General features: G+C 35.0%; 1 protein-coding gene across 1 annotated transcript in view; it reads left to right on the forward strand.

The window, feature by feature from the left end:
- The window catches only part of LOC122408149 (uncharacterized), a 1,237,064-nt gene that overhangs the window by 420,531 nt on the left and 796,600 nt on the right, over nt 1–19,933 (forward strand). The window contains exon 12 of the mRNA XM_043414787.1: nt 392–3,812. Within this exon, the coding sequence (XP_043270722.1) occupies nt 392–3,812 (3,421 nt within the window). The remainder of the gene's footprint in view (nt 1–391; nt 3,813–19,933) is intronic.

A 19,933-nucleotide genomic window follows, 5' to 3' on the forward strand; every position in this document is an offset into this window, starting at 1 on the left:
GAATCACAAGAACAAGAAGCACAACAACAAGACCAACAACAACAAGAACCACAACAACAAGAACCACGACAACAAGAAGCACGACAACAAGAACCACGACAACAAGAACCACGACAACAAGAACCACGACAACAAGAACCACGACAACAAGAACCACGACAACAAGAACCACGACAACAAGAACCACGACAACAAGAACCACGACAACAAGAACCACGACAACAAGAACCACGACAACAAGAACCACGACAACAAGAACCACGACAACAAGAACCACGACAACAAGAACCACGACAACAAGAACCACAACAACAAGAACCACAACAACAAGAGCCACAACAACAAGAACCACAACAACTAGAACCACACCAACAAGAACCACACCAACAAGAACCCCCACAACAAGAACCACAACAACAAGAACCACAACAACAAGAATCACAACAACAAGAACCACAACAACAAGAACCACAAAAACAAGAACCACAACAACAAGAACCACAACAACAAGAAACACAACAACAAGAACCACAACAACAAGAACCACAACAACAAGAACCACAACAAGAACCACAACAACAAGAACCACAACAACAAGAACCACAACAACAAGAACCACAACAACAAGAACCACAACAACAAGAAACAAAAGAACAACAGTCACAAGTCCACCAACCACAACAACCAGAACCATCAGAACAACAACCACGAGAACGACTACTGCAAGAAGAAAAACCACAACTACAACAACCACTACAACAACGACCTGAACAACAACAACCTCACCAACAACAACCACAACAAGAAAAATCGAATGAACAACAACAAGAACTACGACAACAACAAGAACCAGAACAACAACATTTACGACAACGACAACCACAACAAGAACGACAACCACAACAACAACCAAAACAACAGGAACAACTACAACGACTACCACAAGAGCAACCAAAACATCTGGAACAACAACTACAACAATCACTAGAACCACGACAACGACGACAAGAACCAGAACCACAACAAGAAGAACCGCAACAAGAAGCATCCCAACAACAAGAACCGCAACACCAGAAACTTCAACAACAACAGCAGCGACAACAACAACAACCCCAACCAAAAGAGCCCCAACAACAAGAACCTCAACAACAAGAGCCCAAACATCAAGACCCACAAAAACAACTTCAACCAGAGCAACTCGAAAACCCCCAAAAACTATCTCAACAACAACAGGCTCAACACGAATCACGACAATGGCCACCACAAAAGCATCGGCAACAAGAAGTACCGCAGCACTCATCGCTACAACCACAACACCTACAAGAACAGCATTTTCAATACCAAGAACGAGATCAAAGACCACGAAATCAACATGCACCTCCACAAGAACAACAACAACAATCGCAACAAGCGGAACAGCCGCAAGAACAAATACTTCATCCACGAGAACCACAACAACAACATCAACGACAGCAACAACCACATCAACAACAACCACAACAACCGCAACAATCAGAACCACAAGAACATCATCAACAATCAAAACAACAACCACTCCAACAAGAACACCAACCACAACTACAACAACCACAACATCGTCAACAACTACGCCAAGAAGAACAACTTCTACCAGAAGAGTTACTTCCCCAACGCCCACAACTTGATCAAAAGCAGCAGCAACCACCAAAACACGCTAAGCACGAAGTACAAGATCACCAGCCACAACACCACCAATCACAGCAAGAATCCCAAGAACAAAAAACACAACTACAGCAGCTGCATCAACAACAATTGCAACAACAAGAACAACAAGCTCAACAACAACCGCTACAACTATTACAACAACAACGACAACGTCCACAACACGAACCAAAACTGCATTTACAACAAGGATCATTACTTCAGCAACCGCCACCGCGTCTACAACTTGAGATTCCACACCAATTAGGACGACACCAAAAAGAACAACAGCAGTCTCTGGAAGAACCGGATGATCAATCCGAAGAACCTCAACTATCAATGCATTTGCGTCAGCAACAAATCAGTACAGCAACGATTGCAATCCAAAGTGCGCCATCGGAAGTTCTAGAACTTACACAATCTACGCAGATGCAACACCACCAAAGTTTTGAACAAACTCACCAACTGCCGTTTCTTGGTGCAAGTCATTTTCAACAACAGGAACGAGAAGAGTACGAACACCACCAACAATTCCCTCAGCTGCCAGGAGGAGAAAAACAATTAGAACAGCAACAATTTCACAGAGGAAACCAACTCATACAAGTAGTTTTGCAACGATCACATCATCAGCAGGAACAAACACAACATGAAGACCCATACCTTCAAGATTCGAAGCAAAAACCAAAACAACTGCAAAGCCATCGAGTTCAGTTAGTACAGGAACAGCAGTCAGTGACGCAAGCCTCGCAGAGTATCAGTCCACCTCTAGAAGCACAAGTACAATACCACAATGAACTAGGTACTTCACAACAAACGACCACCCATCGACAACACCACCAGCTTGAATCAGAAAAATTACAACAATCACACTATTTTGGGCAAGAAAAATTAGCGGATGGCTCAGATCTTCAATCTTTGCAAAATGCTTTTGTATGTTCGCAAGAGTCAGAGCACTTGCAATTCCATGAACAACCGTCTCAGCATTCTCAGGTTCAGCATCAATGTCATTCGCACAACTCAGTACAAAATCAACCATCACCAACTGTGCAACAATCTCAGCCGCTACATCAACCTGTTCAAATACAAAATCTGCAATCACATATTCAACAACAACAATCTCAGATCCTACAGCTGACACACCCAAAGGTACAGCAAACACAACCGCAACAGTCGAACCAGCAATACCTACACTCTAATCAAATTTTCGTAAAACAGAAGTCGATAATTAATCCAACAAGTGGTCAGCAAACCGCTTTGCAATCACAGGTGACAGCTACTTCACTACAACAACCTCATTTTCAACACCATAATCCCATTCCTCATGGACAAGACTACTCACAATATTCTCCGAGACAACAGTTGCCGCACATGCAGCAGCTGCACCATTCACCAATAAGTTCCTCACCACCGATAGCTGAACTACCACAGTATTTTCCCCAGACTGGGTTGCTTTCAGGCACGTCACACATAAGTCCTACTATTATTCAACAGACAAATACCCTTGATAACACACAACCGTCGAATTCGACCACACTTGCTGCTTCAGATGTTTCGACGAGTTCACAACAGTCAAGTGATCATTCGAATCAGCTTTATTCGATAAGTACCGCCGAAACATACATACGAGAACAGCCACTAACACAACAGATTCTGTTAATGCAAACAGCTACGAGTGCCAATGTCAATGAGGTTCAAAATTTGACACAAATTAAAACATCACAGGCAACACAGACAAGTACTGTTTCAAGAACTGTTTCGAATACATCGGCTTTTATCAGGACCATGACTCGTCAGGAACAACCATCTCAGAAAAACATGCCAGTTGAATCGCAATGTACAACCAACACAATCGCGAATGACGTTGTTCTCATTGATGATATTGCGATCCATCCGCTACAACCCACTAATCTCGCACAGCAAACGCAAAATACGGATTTCCAAGCACCTCTGCGAAAAAAAATTTCTATTAGTAACGGAATATTAAGTATTGTGGACCGCAGCTCTGCAACACCAGAAACCATCGATCCAGTCCAATGTAACGACTCAACGAGTGCTGACGATACTTCAACGATTAATAGCCATGTCGTTCGAGGATCCTTGTCGAATGTTTCGACCGCAAGCTCTAACGATACGTAAGTTTATATTATTGTTATAACTAATAAGTTTAGCTAGTATAATTGTTTTTTTTCGAATATTCAAGGGATGAAAATGTTTTTTGCGTATCTACCACTTAAACAAATAAAATAGGCGATCAACTGTATCTGTTGAATGAAGATCATATATGTAGGGCCAAAATATTATATGTAATTGGGCTGAAACAAAAAAACAAATAACATAGCTTATTTTCAAAAACTGGGTTTCTTGAAAGATATTTTTCAAATATATATCTGCAAGTGCAGCTCGATTCTTTCTGAGCTTCAGAATCCGCTATGAACACACATGAAACGGCACGAACACGAAAACCAAATCGACATTTTTACACTGCAAAAATGATTTGATTAAATGAAGATAAGCATCGTAGAGCGAATCTATACTGAACGTGGCAAATTAAAGTCAATTTTTATATTAGACGTCATTGATAATCATTTTTTTTCATTTTTTATTTATATTTGCATTTTTTTTAATTCACGATGCAACGTGTTGCGCGACTTAAATAATGAGATTACAGGAAAAATAAAAACGCTAATACGGCGAAATAAATCAGATAAGAATTTATTTATTGGAGAAAAAACAAATTCGTAAATTTTTGAATGATTTGATGTTTGACATTTCAAAAATAAAATGAATGTTTTCTCTCCGAATAACAGTCGCAGGGAAGCCGCTCAGCCTTCCCGCGGCTGCTGTTTGATCTCCACCACTCGACCACTATCGCGCGTTTGGCCATTTTTGCTCATGTTTGTGCCTAATTTTCATCTACTTTTCAACATTTGAACGAAAATCGAAGAATGACGTTTCTTAGCTGAACACTTCTACTTTGAAAATCAGCTTAATAGATTGAAATCGGACGACTTCCAGAGCATCTAGCTTTGCTGAAAAAATGCACCTTTTATTGTAATAACTGAAACCTTCTTAGGGTAATAACTGAAAAATGAATTATTCGACAGTACCTGGATTTTCCACAGATCTATCAATATCTTATAACGACTTTTCCCGGTAGTCGCTTTCTGGATAGATTTCGGGCGCCAGTTTGAGATATTTCTCACCCTAATTTTCATGAAATTTTATCAAAATTTGGTTTATGTTTTTTCCCCAGCTAGAATAAAGGAACAAATTCGCAGAGAAGCGAGGTCAAAACGAAAGATAAAAGTAATTCACTCACACACAGGAAATTCCGGAATTAAAATCTTGAATTTATTGTATTCAAAAATGATAGCAATATCGGGCAAGTCATGGTTTAAAAGCCTGCAAAAATTATACATCCCAGAAATACGGGAGCTTATCGGAATCGGAGAGGACGCAACATGGGTGTGACTTCTCTTTCGGGTCAAGACAATCAAGTCCTTTACCCAAGGACGGAAGTCTCGTTTCTTGGTATGGAGAGAATGTCGGGGCCGATGGTCCGAGAAGCCGCGGATGGTGAAATATAATGAGGAGTTTTAAGGAAAAAGGTTTTGTTACTCACGTCGGTTATTTGTCCTTGTTTATTATTATCCATTGGTTCCACAAGCTGATTACAAGTTCACACAGACACATATTATATTTAATATAAATTAAATATTGCGATATTATTCCGGCGGATAAGATACAATGGTTAGTTCAGGTACAAATCGTAGGTTATCGTTGAACAAGTCAGTTAAAAATGTATATATATTCGCGGGGTTTAGTATCGGGTTGTGGTGACTGGCTAAGTCCACGAGGAATGTTTGCAAATGACAAAGTTCAAACTGGAAGATTTGCCCGAAAACGACAAAGTCCAAAATAGAAGATTTTGGAGTATGGTGAACGGGGTACCGATGGAGCAGAGCCTCCGGCAGATACGTTTACTTGCGGGGATCGAGAATGTGCTCGAAATTTTCGACGATGGTCGACGCTCCAACTCTCCTCCTCCTCCTTTTTTTTATGCAATTTTGTTTCACATTTTTCGTGATATGATCAGGACACGAGAGACCATCAATGTACTTGTCCCAACCTTTTTTTCCCTAGGGGAATTTTTCAGATTTTATATCACGTCTCTTTTCTCAAAAGTTCTGCAATCTTGTTTTTCGGGTTAAAAGCTGAGCTAACCATACACAATCACGCTGAGTTCAAAAAATAAAAACTATATACTCTATGATCAGAAAATTTAAAATTTGATTCAAGCAAAAAATGTTCACATACGATACAAAAGTACTCGTCACATCGATATATTTTTGTACCTCCTTACCTATTTGTTTTGCAAAATTGAAAAAAAAATTGGCTATTAGTACGCAAGAAAAAGTCGTAATAGTAAAAATTCTCTTTTATCTCACGTAACTTGCTATACTGATTAACTCAAGAACAAAAGTCAACAGAGTGTGGAATGCAAAATTGAAACATTGGTTCATCTATCGAGGAATACTCTGTCATATATGCTGGAATAAATGAAAGTTTCGTAAATAATATTTTTCTCATTTTTTTTAAATAATAAATCGAAAGCCGAATTATGACAAATAATTATAGTCATCAAATTAAACCATGGATGTTTGTTTTATGTGTCCAATGCTTGAAATTCGATTCAAAACTCTCATTAACGTTGAAAATACCGCATAATTGGTATTTAAGTGGATAATATTATTCACTAATGCTGTAGAATTGTAAACCCATAAAAAAACCTTTAAACAAAATTTTTTTTTAATTGTAAAAAAAATTATTTCATAAAAAAAATACAGAACAATTCGAAAAAAATTTTACAAATCTTGAAAAAACGTTATATTAAAAAAAAACTAATCTGCATCTATTTTTTAAAGTGTCAAAAGAATCAAATAACAAGTAAAAAATAATAAACCGAAAAATCGCCCTTGAAATCATTTTGGAAACCGATGCCTCATTCTTCTTATTTGATTCGAACAGCTAAATCAATTGAAAAAAATTCCATCTAATTTACGTGCAACATTAAAATTTTTTATATCAATTCGAGGCCAAGTATTTTCTAATGAATTGAAAAAAGTTACCATTTGAATTACGTGCAGCACTAAAATTTATGATATCAATCTGTGGACAAGTAATTTATGAGTAACTCCAAATTTCAACATTATGGAATTGTTCTAAGAAGCTTTTGAATTCAAAGAAATCGCATGCAAGCTAGTCATTTCTTACTTTATGGTGGCAGAAACTTATTAGAAAATCGATTCTTCTCAGACTTTCAGGATCCTCTGGTATTATTCACAAAATTCAACGTCGATTGGATCGATACAAATTATGTTTAAATATGTGTTAAAAGTACTTGTCCGGCCCATCACTATTCATTCAATAAAGAATCAATCATAAAAAAACGAAATGGCATGGCAGAATCTCGTTAAAAGTTTGTTGAAATGCGATTCATTATTAATTTAATGTTCTTAATAATAGTATAGGTTAGTTCTTATTCCGAATGGAACTCGTTCGCTGGAAGAATAAGTGTGAAGTAAAAATTGCCGTCATCGAATGTAAACTGCAGAGTTATTTTGGAAGCTTGAACATATACATTATGTACAATTTTTTTCATTTATCGATGCACAATAATATCCCTTCTATATTGCGGAATAATTTGTTTCCGTTTTTTATTAAATTAGTGCAATTAAGTAAAAATTACTTGAAGATAATTCTCTCAATTCCCTCTGCATGAATACTTGTGATCCATCAGTTGTAGACAAGTCCTGACTTTTTTTTGGATAAACAATTTAAACGGAAAGTGATGGGCCGGACAAGTACTTTTAACACATATTTAAACATAATTTGTATCGATCCAATCGACGTCGAATTTTGTGAATAATACCAGAGGATCCTGAAAGTCTGTGAAGAATCGATTTTCTAATAAGTTTCTGCCACCATAGAGTAAGAAATGACTAGCTTGCATGTGATTTCTTTGAATTCAAAAGCTTCTTAGAACAATTCCATAATGTTGAAATTTGGAGTTAATCATAAATTACTTGTCCACAGATTGATATCATAAATTTTAGTGCTGCACGTTATTCAAATGGTAACTTTTTTCAATTCATTAGAAAATACTTGGCCTCGAATTGATATAAAAAATTTTAATGTTGCACGTAAATTAGATGGAATTTTTTTCAATTGATTTAGCTGTTCGAATCAAATAAGAAGAATGAGGCATCGGTTTCCAAAATGATTTCAAGGGCGATTTTTCGGTTTATTATTTTTTACTTGTTATTTGATTCTTTTGACACTTTAAAAAATAGATGCAGATTAGTTTTTTTTTCATATAACGTTTTTTCAAGATTTGTAAAATTTTTTTCGAATTGTTCTGTATTTTTTTTATGAAATAATTTTTTTTACAATTAAAAAAAAATTTTGTTTAAAGTTTTTTTTATGGGTGGAATTATCAGCAAACGAGGGACCATCAATGTACTTGTCCCAACCTTTTTTTTCCCTAGGGGAAGTTTATGGTTTGATATCACGTCTTTTTTCTTCAAAAGATCCTTATTTATGTTCAGATGACTATAAGATTTTAGTTTAAATTTCGATGAATTGTTTATAATTTTCGGCGTAAAACGTTGGTTTTCACGAAAAAAGACCTATTTTTCGTCGAAATTGTACTGAAAATATTTCGATAGAGGTTTATTCTTGGACTTTGGTGATTTTTCTCCTTGTCTTCTAATATGTTTTGTCCATTGGGAACTCAAGAGCATGGAGCAATGCGTGTTGCGGGCCGAGATTGATTTTCGGCTGATAACGTTAGGAAAAAGAAAGGAAAAGAGGAAAGATAGATTAAATTCAAGACACAACAAATCCAACAGAATTGGCCCTTTTTAAATGTTGCTTTTGCTTTCTGAATCTAGACATTTTCATATCATTCAAAACGTGTCCCCGATGAAATATATTTCCAAAGTTTGCAAGTGGCCGCTGAGATCCAATTATCTACAGTTTGATAGTTGCTGAAAAAAAGCACCCGGAAACATTTATTATGTCAGAACTCAAAGAAGCAAAAAAAACTGAGCGTACTTAATTCAACAGAGCAACGGAATTCAAAGACGTTTAAGGTATCTGCATTGGTTTTGGAGAAAAACAATTTCAGGAAAATTCAGGAATGAATTTAAAAGTTTAAAAACTCCGAATAAAATAGAAAACGGAAAATTTAGGAATTTAAAAAAGCTGAAGACGTTTGTGATGAATTTTTGAGATTACATGTTACGGTTGGAGTAAAAAATTTGAATGATTGGCACACATGCTGCGACACAAAAATATGAAAGTTTGGAGGTATTCGCTTCATACCGCAGTAATACAAACTTCAATAGTATTTAAAAAAAAAAACTTTAAAACTTGCTAAACCAAGTTCTATTACTCATTCTCATAATCAAAGATAGGGCGTGATACTTAACACACATATTTATGCACAGAAATTTCAGAGTTCGCAGGTATCTGCTGCGATTCAATGTATCTGCGCAATAAATTTTGAAGACAGCAATTTAAAATCTATCCATAAATGAGCAACTGAAGACTTCTGTGATGAGTTTTTTACTTCATATATATGTTACAGTTAGTTTTAAAAAGTAAAATAAGTGGCACAATATATCAATTTTATAATTCGCAGATTTTTGCTGTATTTCAATAATCCGAATCTATAGTATTATAGAGAAAAGTTGGCAAAAGTCATGATGTTACGTTGAAATGACATAGCGAACATTGTATTCAGAAATTCTGTATGTTCCCATGGATGTTAGCAGGCATTATATTTGATCGCATCCAAAACTGAGCAACTGTAGACTTAGCGTAATAAATCTTTTCACTAATAATTCCACATTTGTAGTTTGCAAAGTGGGAATACTCAACATACATGTCATTTCATAAGTATTGTTGTCAAAATTTGTGTTTGCCTACTGCATTCCAAAGATTCGACTTTTCATATGATCAGCAAACAAAGCATTCAAAGACTTTTTGGAATAAGTTTCAAAATTTGTTACTCGACAGACCAGGTAGAAAAAGAATAACTACACTCATATCAAGACCAGAAACTGTTTTGAGAATCTGATGTACAAAATGTGAGATTGATGATCATAGATGGAAATCTCTTGAATCACGTTACAACAATCAGCATGAAGAAATAGTAGAAAATCATGGGACACATATTAGGCAATTAATTAATGATATGTATCGATCCGCTGCAAACCGATGGAGTGAAAACAAGGATCGGAGAGGGCAGAGCCAAACTGAATATGAAGCAAAATATGGGAAACATGAGAAATAAATTAGAAAACATTTATTCAATTAAAGTTTACAACATCATTCTAACAGTTCTGTGTGTTTTTGTTGTATTTATTCATATATATAATCTGACGCCTTCATATATATAACCTAGCCTACTGACGATATATTTACACTGGACAATATTTCTCGCACTCTGATTTAATTGAAAGATTATTTTAGTTAACGCTTATTTCCAGTCGAACAAAATAATGAAATCTTGAAAAGTTTTCGTTGACATATATGCATCGCGCATTTTTTATCAAGAGACTCGGTAGAGTCTCGGGACAAGTACATTGACAGCCCTGTCGTCTGCTGGCCCGAGGCTCTCGCCGAGTATATACTTTCTCTGAATAAAACGATTCGCCGTGGTGGGGGTAAAATTGGCAAGTGATTTTTTTGAATTACCGAAGTTATGAGTCATCTGAGGCTTTGAAAATTGAACTTTCAGCTAATTAAGAAATTCTCTTTCGATTGCGCCCAAAATCAACACGATCGGTGGCGTAATTGCTGAGAAAAAACTTTGCACGGGCTCAAGATTATGCAATAGTTACTGACACATCACGAGTTCAACGTATACGTATACGCGTTTTGACGTAGTTAGTGGTAGTAGAGTTGTTGCCTCTACGCATTCTGATTGGCTCAACGATGTCGGCTCCTCCAGCTGCTAGGCCGACCGCGGGTGAGGCTCAAGTATTAGAAGGCCTAAAATAGCGAACAGGCATTCTGTATATCTATATATGCGTTATACAGAATGCCTGTTCACCATTTTAGGCCTTCTAACTTTTGAGTCGTACCCCAACCGCGCTCAGACTCCATGGATATTATATTATATATATATATATATATAAACCACGCGTCAGTTTTCGATCATCGTATAAACAAACGGAGTTTTGACATTATGAAATGCGTGTGGGATAAATAAAAAAAACTTTCGTCATCTAACGAAGTGCATAGTACTAAAACCTGTGGAATGCTAAACTAAACCGGTATAAAAGCAGTCGCGTAAATGTAGTCTGTGATCTGTGTGTGAAAAAGAATAAAATAAAAAAATACGCGGTGCATGTTGACGAAACTTTTTAAGATTTCATTAATTCGTTTGACTGAAAATAAGTTTATCATATATCATTTGTAAATAGGTTATATGATATCAATACATCGATACGCACATCCGAAACCACCCGAGACTTGTTTTCGTACTGAACGTCATTTTGACAGGTGAGGTTATGATCCCCAAAGTGCTGTTGTGTGCGGACTCTAATTAATAAATGAAAATGGTTAGTGAAAATTGGTTAATGTATATTTTGTTAAAACTTGTGGTATACTAAACCGGTATAAAAACGGCCGCGTAAATGTAGACTGTGATCTGTGTGTGCAAATAAAACATATAAAAAACTGCGCGATTCATATATGTCAACGAAACTTTTCAAGATTTCATTATTTCGTTCGATTGGAAATAAGTGTCAACTGAGATAATCTTTCAATTAAACCAGAGTTCGCGGAATATTGTCCAGTGTAAATATATCATCAGTTGCGTGATTACATATCATGTGTAATAATGTAGGTTATATATGCGAGTTCTCTTTGATAGCTGTGTCGTGTCGTAACGAATCGGCCGGGGTTTGACGTTACGAAGTGCGGGACAAATGTAACAAATGTTCGCACAGTTAGTGAATAATAATATAAATAAGGCAAATCAGTTTATCAAAAATAGGTCTGGAAGTTGTAAGGACAAATGTTCGTCAATCTATAATGTGTCAAGATTGCTTTTTGCGATCTGAAATATTATGGTTGATAATTAATAAAACAAGAACACACGGAACTGTTAGTATATATAATGTAAGAAACTCCAATCGAATAAATGATTTCTAATTTATTTCTTGTGTCATCGGTATTTTTGAATATTCCCACATTTTGCTTCCTATTGAGTTTGGCTCTGCTCTTTCCGATCCTTGTTTTGACTCCATCGGTTGGCAGCGGATCGATACATAGTATTAATTGGTTGCCTAATATGTGTCCTATAATTTTCTACTATTTCTTCATGCTGATTGTGGTAACATGATTCAAGTGGTTTCCGACTATGATCATCAATTGCACATTTTGTATATCAGATTCTTAAAACAGTTTCTGGTCTTGATATAAGTGTTGTTATACATTTTCCACCTGTTCTGTCGAGTAATAAATTTTGAAACTTCTTCCAAAAAGTCTTTGGATGCTTATTTTGCTGATGATATGAAAAGTCGTATATTGGGAATGCTGTATGCAAACACAAATTTTGATAACAAAACTTATGGAATGACATGTATGTTGAGTATTTCCACTTTGCAAACTACAAATATGGAATTATTATAAAAAAAATTCATTCCGATAAGTCTACTGTTGCTCAGTTTTGGATGCGATCAAATATAATGCCTATCAAAATCCCCAGAAACTTACAGAATTGCTGAATGCAATGTGCGCTATGTCATTTTAATGTAACATCATGACTTTTGACAACTTTTCATTATAATGCTGTAAATTCGGATCATTGAAATACTGCAAAAATCTGCAAACTATACAATTTAAATACTGTGCCATTCATTTTACATTTTGACTCTAACTGTAACATATATATGAAGTAAAAAATTGATTATAAAAGTCTTCAGTTGCTCATTTATGGATAGATTTGAAATTGCTGTCTTCGAAGCTCATTGCGGAGATACATTGAACCATAGCAGATACCTGCGAACTCTGAAATTTCTGTGGAAAAATATATATGCGACGGATCACCCCTTATCTTTGATTATGGTAATATGTAATGGAACTTGGTTCGGCAAGGTTTTAAGTGTTCCTTTTCAAATAGTATTGAAGTTTGTATGACTGATATACAGCGAATACTTCCAAACTTTGATATTTCTGTGTTGCAGCATGTGTGCCAATCATTCAAATCATTTACTCCAACCGTATCATGTAATCTAGAAAATTTATCAAAAAAGTCTTCCGCTTTTCTAAATACTTCAATTTTCCTTTTTCTACTCCATTGTGAGTTTTCGAATTTCTAAATTCATTTCTGAATTGTCCTGAAATGGTTTTGCTCCAAAACCAATGCAGGTACCTTAAACGTTTTTGAATTCTGTTGCTCTATTGAATTAAGTTCGCTTAGTTTTTTTTGCTGCTTTGAGTTTTGGCATAATAAATTTTATAAGTTTTCGGGTACTTTTTTTCAGCAACTATCAAACTGTGGATAATTGGATCTCAGCGGCCACTTGCAAACTTTGGAAATATATTTCATTGGGGGCACGTTTTGGATGAAATGAAATCTCTAGATTCAGAATGCAAAAGCGACATTCAAAGTGGGCAAATCTGTTGGATTTTTCGTGTCTTCAATTTGATCTAACTTTCATTTGAATTTTGAAGAAAAGGGATAAATGAAATCTGTTCTATTAAGGAAATCTTTACGTCAATTGTTTCTTGGTATGAAGACTTGGAAAAAATCGCCAAAGGCCAAGGACAGACCGGTGACGAAATATTTCCAGTACAATTTTGACGAAAAATAGATCTTATTTCGTGGAAACCAACGTTATAAGCCGAAAATGCTATTACGGCCCACAACACGCATTTCTTCATGCTCTTGGGTTCCCAATAGACAAAACATATTAGAAGACAAGGAGAAAAATCACCAAAGTCCAAGACCAAACCAGTGTCGAAATATTTTCAGTACAATTTTGAAGAAAACTTGGTCTTTTACGTGGAAACTAACATTATAAACCGAAATTCATTTCCCGGGCCTATCATCTCGGATTCCTCCATGCTGTTGAGTTCCTAATAGGCATAACATATTAGAGTATAAGGAAAAAAATCGCCAAAGTTCAAGGGCAGTCTTGTGACGAAATATTTTCACTACAATTTTTACGAAAAATTGGTCTTTTATGGTGGAAACCAACTTTATAAGCCGAACATCATACCGAGGGAAAATAAGATTGGGAAAAGTACATTTATGGTCCCTTATTTGCTGATAATTTCATGAAAAAGATTATCCCATAAAAATTGTTCGTATGAGAATGGAATCTATAAAAATGTACTAAGCAAATAATTCATAGAAATTTATACTAAAATCCTATAACCGTCATAACATAAATGAGGAACTTTTGAGAAAAAAAGGCGTGATATCAAACCATAAACTTCCCCTAGGGGAAAAAAGGTTGGGACAAGTACATTGATGGTCTCTTGTTTCTGGATGACATAGAAAAAAGATTTAGAACCAGAAAAAAAATTCTATAAAAATAATAAACGAAAAATTGAAAAGTTCAAAAATATTCAACAAAAATAAAAAACAATCGAAAAAATTCTGTAAAGAAAAATAAAAAAATTTCAAAAAAATTCATAAATATTGAAGTCATTGAAAAATGTACTATCCAAGTTACATGTAGTATAAAAATGTATGATATCAATTGGAGGCCAAGTTTTTATTGATAATTTGGAATATTTATCGAACAAATTGGAAACTTTAATGAAATTCATGATAATTATTTTCAAGAAAAAAGTTAATGAAAAAAAAGTCATAACGGAAGTTACGTGCAGTACTAAAATGTATTATATCAATTCGAGGTCAAGTATTTATCAGTTATTCGAAATATAATCTCCGGCGATAAATGAGCCTTGAGAATCCGTGTCGGGCTCACAACGTTTTATCAAAATTACTAAAAAATTAATGGAAATAAAATCATTAAAAATTCACATGAAAATCATTCGTTACTTCAACAAGGTACACACTTTAAAGAATCGATTCCCCTCCGACTTTCAGGATCCCCTGGTATTATTCACAACATTCAACTTCGATTGGATCGGTACAAATTATGTTCAAATACGTCTTAAACGTACTTGTCCGGCCCATCACTTTTCATTGAAATTGTTTATTCAAATAAAAATCAGGGCTTTTCTAGAACTGATGGAGTACAAATATTCATGCAGAGGGAATTAAGAGAGTTATCGTCAAGTAATTTTCCTCTAATTGCACTAATTTAATAAGAATGGAAATGAACTGCCCTATAAAATACAAGGAATGTTATTGTTCATCGATAAATAAAAAACATTTTGCACGTTAAATATGTTCAAGCTTCCAAAATTACTCCCCAGTTTGTATTGCAATGACGGCAACTTTTACTTCTCAATTCTTCCAGCGAACGAATTTCATTCGGTATAACTAACCTATACTATTATTAAGAACATTAAACTAATAATAAAACGCATTTCAATAATTTTTTTACCGGATTCTGCCGTACAATTTCGTTTTTTTATGATTGTTTTTCATTTGAATGAATAGTGATGGGCCGGACAAGTACTTTTAACTTATATTCAAACATAATTTTTATCGATCCAATCGACGTCGAATATTGTGAATAATACCAGAAGCTCCTGAGAGTCTGAAAAGAATCGATTTTCTAATAAGTTTCTGCCACCATAGAGTAAGAAATGACTAGCTTGCATGTGATTTCTTTGAATTCAAAAGCTTCTTAGAACAATTCCATAATGTTGAAATTTGGAGTTACTCATAAATTACTTGTCCTTCTATTGATATCATACACTTTAGTGCTGCACGTAACTCAAGTGGTAACTTTTTTCAATTTATCAAAAAATACTTGGCCTCGAATTGATATAATAAATTTTAATGCTGCACGTAAATTAGATGGAATTTTTTAAAATTGATTTAGCTGTTCGAATCAAATAAGAAGAATGAGGGATCGGTTTCCAAAATGATTTCAAGCGCGATTTTTCGGTTTTATATTTTTTACTTGTTATTTGATTCTTTGGACACTTTATTAAAAAATAAATACGGATTATTTTTTTTTAAAGATAATGTTTTTTTAAGATTTGTGAAATTTTTTTTGGATTGTTTTGTATTTTTTTTTTTTTTTAATTTTTTTACAATGTTTTGAATAAATTTTTTTGAAAGTTTTTTTTATGGATGGAATTATCAGCAAACGAGGGACCATCAATGTACTTGTCCCAATCTTTTTTTCCCTAGGGGAAGTTTATGGTTTTATATCACGTCTTTTTTTTCAAAAATTCCTTATTTATGTTCAGATGACAATAGGCATTTTAGTTTAAATTTCTATGAATTATTTATGATTTTCGACTTATAACGTTGGTTTTCACGAAAACAGACCTATTTTTCGTCAAAATTGTACGGAAAATATTTCGTCACAGGTCTGTTCTTGGACTTTGGCAATTTTTTTTCTTGTACTCTAATATGTTTTGTCAATTAGAAACCCAAGAGCATGGTGGAAAGCAGGTTGGAGGCCGGGATATGATTTTCAGCTTATAACGTTGGTTTCCACGAAAAAAGACCTATTTTTCGTCAAAATTGTACTGAAAATATTTCATCACAGGTCTGTTCTTGGACTTTGGCAATTTTTTTTCTCGTGCTCTAATATATTTTGTCAATTAGGAACCCAAGAGCACGGTCGAAAGCGGGTTGGAGGCCGGGATATGATTTTCAGCTTATAACGTTGGTTTCCACGAAAAAAGACCTATTTTTCGTAAAAAATTGTACTGGAAATATTTCGTCACAGGTCTGTTCTTGGACTTTGGCGATTTTTTCGCTTGTACTCTAGTATGTTTTGTCAATGGGGAACCAAAGAGCATGGTCGGAAGCAGGTTGGAGGCCGGGATATGATTTTCGGCTTACAACGTTGGTTTCCACGAAAAAAGACCTATTTTTCGTAAAAATTGTACTGGAAATATTTCGTCACAGGTCTGTTCTTGGACTTTGGCGATTTTTTCTCTTGTACTCTAGTATGTTTTGTCAATGGGGAACCAAAGAGCACGGTCGAAAGCGGGTTGGAGGCCGGGATATGATTTTCGGCTTACAACGTTGGTTTCCACGAAAAAAGACCTATTTTTCGTGAAATTTGATGGGAAAAATTATCGCCATAGATCTATCCTTAGACTTTGGCGATTTTTACCAAGAAAGAAGGGATGCAGAGACTTTTTTAATCGAACAGATATTTTTGATGCTTTTTCTCCAAAACTCAAGTGAAAGTTAGATCAAATTCAAGACACAAAAAATCCAACAAAACTGACCATATTTAAATGTCGCTTCTGCATTTTGAATCTAGACATTTTCGTGTCATCTAAAACGTGCTCCCCATGAAATATATTTCCAAAGTTTGCAAGTGGCCGCTGAGATCCAATTATCTACAGTTTGATAGTTGCCGAAAAACGGCACCCGGAAACATTTTTTATGTCAGAACTCAAAGAGCAAAAAAAACTGAGCGTACTTAATTCAACAGAGCAATGGGATTCAAAGACGTTTAACGTACGTGCATTGGTTGTGGAGGTAAACAGTTTCATTTCAGGATTATTTAGAAATAAATTTAGAAGTTCAGAAATTTAGCATAGAATTTATAAAATGGAGAATCAAGTTCATTAGTAAAGCTGAAGAGTTTTCTGATGAATTTTTGAGATAACATGTTACGGTTGGAGTAAAAAATTTAAATGATTGGCACACATGCTGCAACACAAAAATATGAAAGTTTGCCGGTATTCGCTTCATACCGCAGTATTGGCACACATGCTGCGCCACAAAAATATGAAAGTTTGAAGGTATTCGCTCCATACCGCAGTAATACAAACTTCAATACTGTATGAAAAGAAACACTTTAAAATTTGCTGAATCAAGTTCCATTACATATTCCCATCATCAAAGATAGGGGGTGATACTTAGCACATATATTTATGCACAGAAATTTCAAAGTTCGCAGGTATCTGCTGCGATTCAATGTATCTGCGCAATGAGTTTGGAAGACAGTAATTTTTAATCTATCCATAAATGAGCAACCAAAGACTTTTGTAATGAATTTTTCACTTCATATTTTTGTTACAGTGAGAGTCAAAAAGTAAAATGAATGGCACAATATATAAATTTTTTAGTTTGCAAATTTTGGCTGTATTTCAATGATCCAAATCTATAGTATTATAGTGAAAAGTTGTTAAAAGTCATGATGTTACACTAAAATCACATAGCGCACATTGCATTCAGAAATTCTGTAGGTTTCCATGATGTTGGCAGGCATTATACTTAATCGCATCCAAATCTGAGCACCTGTAGACTTATCGTAATGAATGTTTTCACCAATAATTCCACATTTGCAGTTTGCCCAATAGGAATCATACTCAACATACACGTCATTTCATAAGTATTGTTGTCAAAATTTGTGTTTGCCTACCGCATTCCCAAGATTCGAGTTTTCATATTATCAGCAAAAAAAGCTTCCAAAGTCTTTTTGGAACAAGTTTCAAAATTTATTAATCGACAGACCAGGTGGAAAAAGAATAACTACACTTATATCAAGACCAGAAACTGTTTTGAGAATCTGATGTACAAAATGTGCGATTGATGATCATAGTTGGAAACTTCTTGAATCACGTTACCACGATCAGCATGAAGAAATAGTAGAAAATCATAGGACACATATTAGGCAACCAATTAATAATATGCATCGATCCGCTGCAAACCGATGGAGTCAAAACAAGGATTGGAAAGAGCAGAGCCATAGTTAAAAAGAAAAAAGACAGCGCAATTGAAAGAGAACAGAAATCAAAATTGTTTCATGTATCTGTGCATTAGTTTCTGAAGACAGTAATTTCAGATCTATTCAGAAATAAGTAGGTGAAGACTTTAGTAATGAATATCTTCGTTAATATATTCCAGTCGGAACCAAAAAGCTAAAAGATTGGCATACCTGCTATTTCACAGAAATATCAAAGTTCGTAGGTACTTGCTACGTACCAGTTATACAGACTTTGGTGCTATAGGGAAAAACACTTCAAAATTACATGGACCACATTTTTGAAACTTATTATGACACATTCAAAAAAAAAGTGACAGATACGATGCATGTTGAAGCAAGCAAAATGCTGTAATTTTGTATGTCTCCATGGTTATCCGCAGACAAAATATTTGATCACATCCAAAAATGATCAGGTGTAGACTTACAGACATGAATTTTTCAACCCACAATGCCAATCGCAAACATGGTCTGAAAATATTCCATATACATGTCGCTTCATCACTTTGTCGAACTTTAGAGGTGTTCATTGCATTTCGAAGATACAAATTTTGATATCATGAAAATTAAGCACCCAATGACTTATTGAAATAAATTTCCAAATTTATCATGTAACAACTCAAGTGAATATATCTATGCATTTACATGGCTCAAAGATTTTTCAAAACTTGGGTGTATGAACAAGCAATTATGAAGGCTTTTTGTTATAAATATTCCAAATTATCTTGTTGAAATTAATATAAAAAAAATAGAAATAAGAATATCTCTCGTATTGTCTGGAGAACAAATAGAAATTGGTATGACAATACACTGTAAGCTAAGGAGGTGGAAAAAAGGGACTGGTGAACACAGCCAAACTAAATGAAAGAAATTATGACAACATTACATTGAATTACTTGACCAAAGTTTTTTAAAATTTATTTGAATTCGTTTACACACAACCATCCACCTCTTTCTTTAATGTAATTACCCAACCCCCGATAACCAAATTGCGTTAGAATTGCACAAAGATTGCGTTCTCAGCGCCGCGTGACGTTCATTTTTGAACGTCAGAAACGCGAAAGTTGCCGGACCATATATCTGCGTTCTTTGCGTTACAGCGTGGCGTTACCGCGTGGCGCGTTGATGGCACAAAGATGGCGTTACTCAGAGCGGTCGTTCGAACAGCATTCTAGCGTTAGGTTGTGGCGCAAATCTGGCGTTAGTTTTTACCAGCATTCTAGCGTTAGGTTGTGGCGCAAATCTGACGTTATTTTTTACCAGCATTCTAGCGTTAGGTTGTGGCGTAAATCTGGCGTTACTTTTTAACAATATTCTAGCGTTACATTTCAATAACATTTTAGCGTGAG

Source organism: Venturia canescens, chromosome 1 (genome assembly GCF_019457755.1).
Source record: "Venturia canescens isolate UGA chromosome 1, ASM1945775v1, whole genome shotgun sequence".
In the NCBI taxonomy this organism is placed as follows: Eukaryota; Metazoa; Arthropoda; class Insecta; order Hymenoptera; family Ichneumonidae; genus Venturia; species Venturia canescens.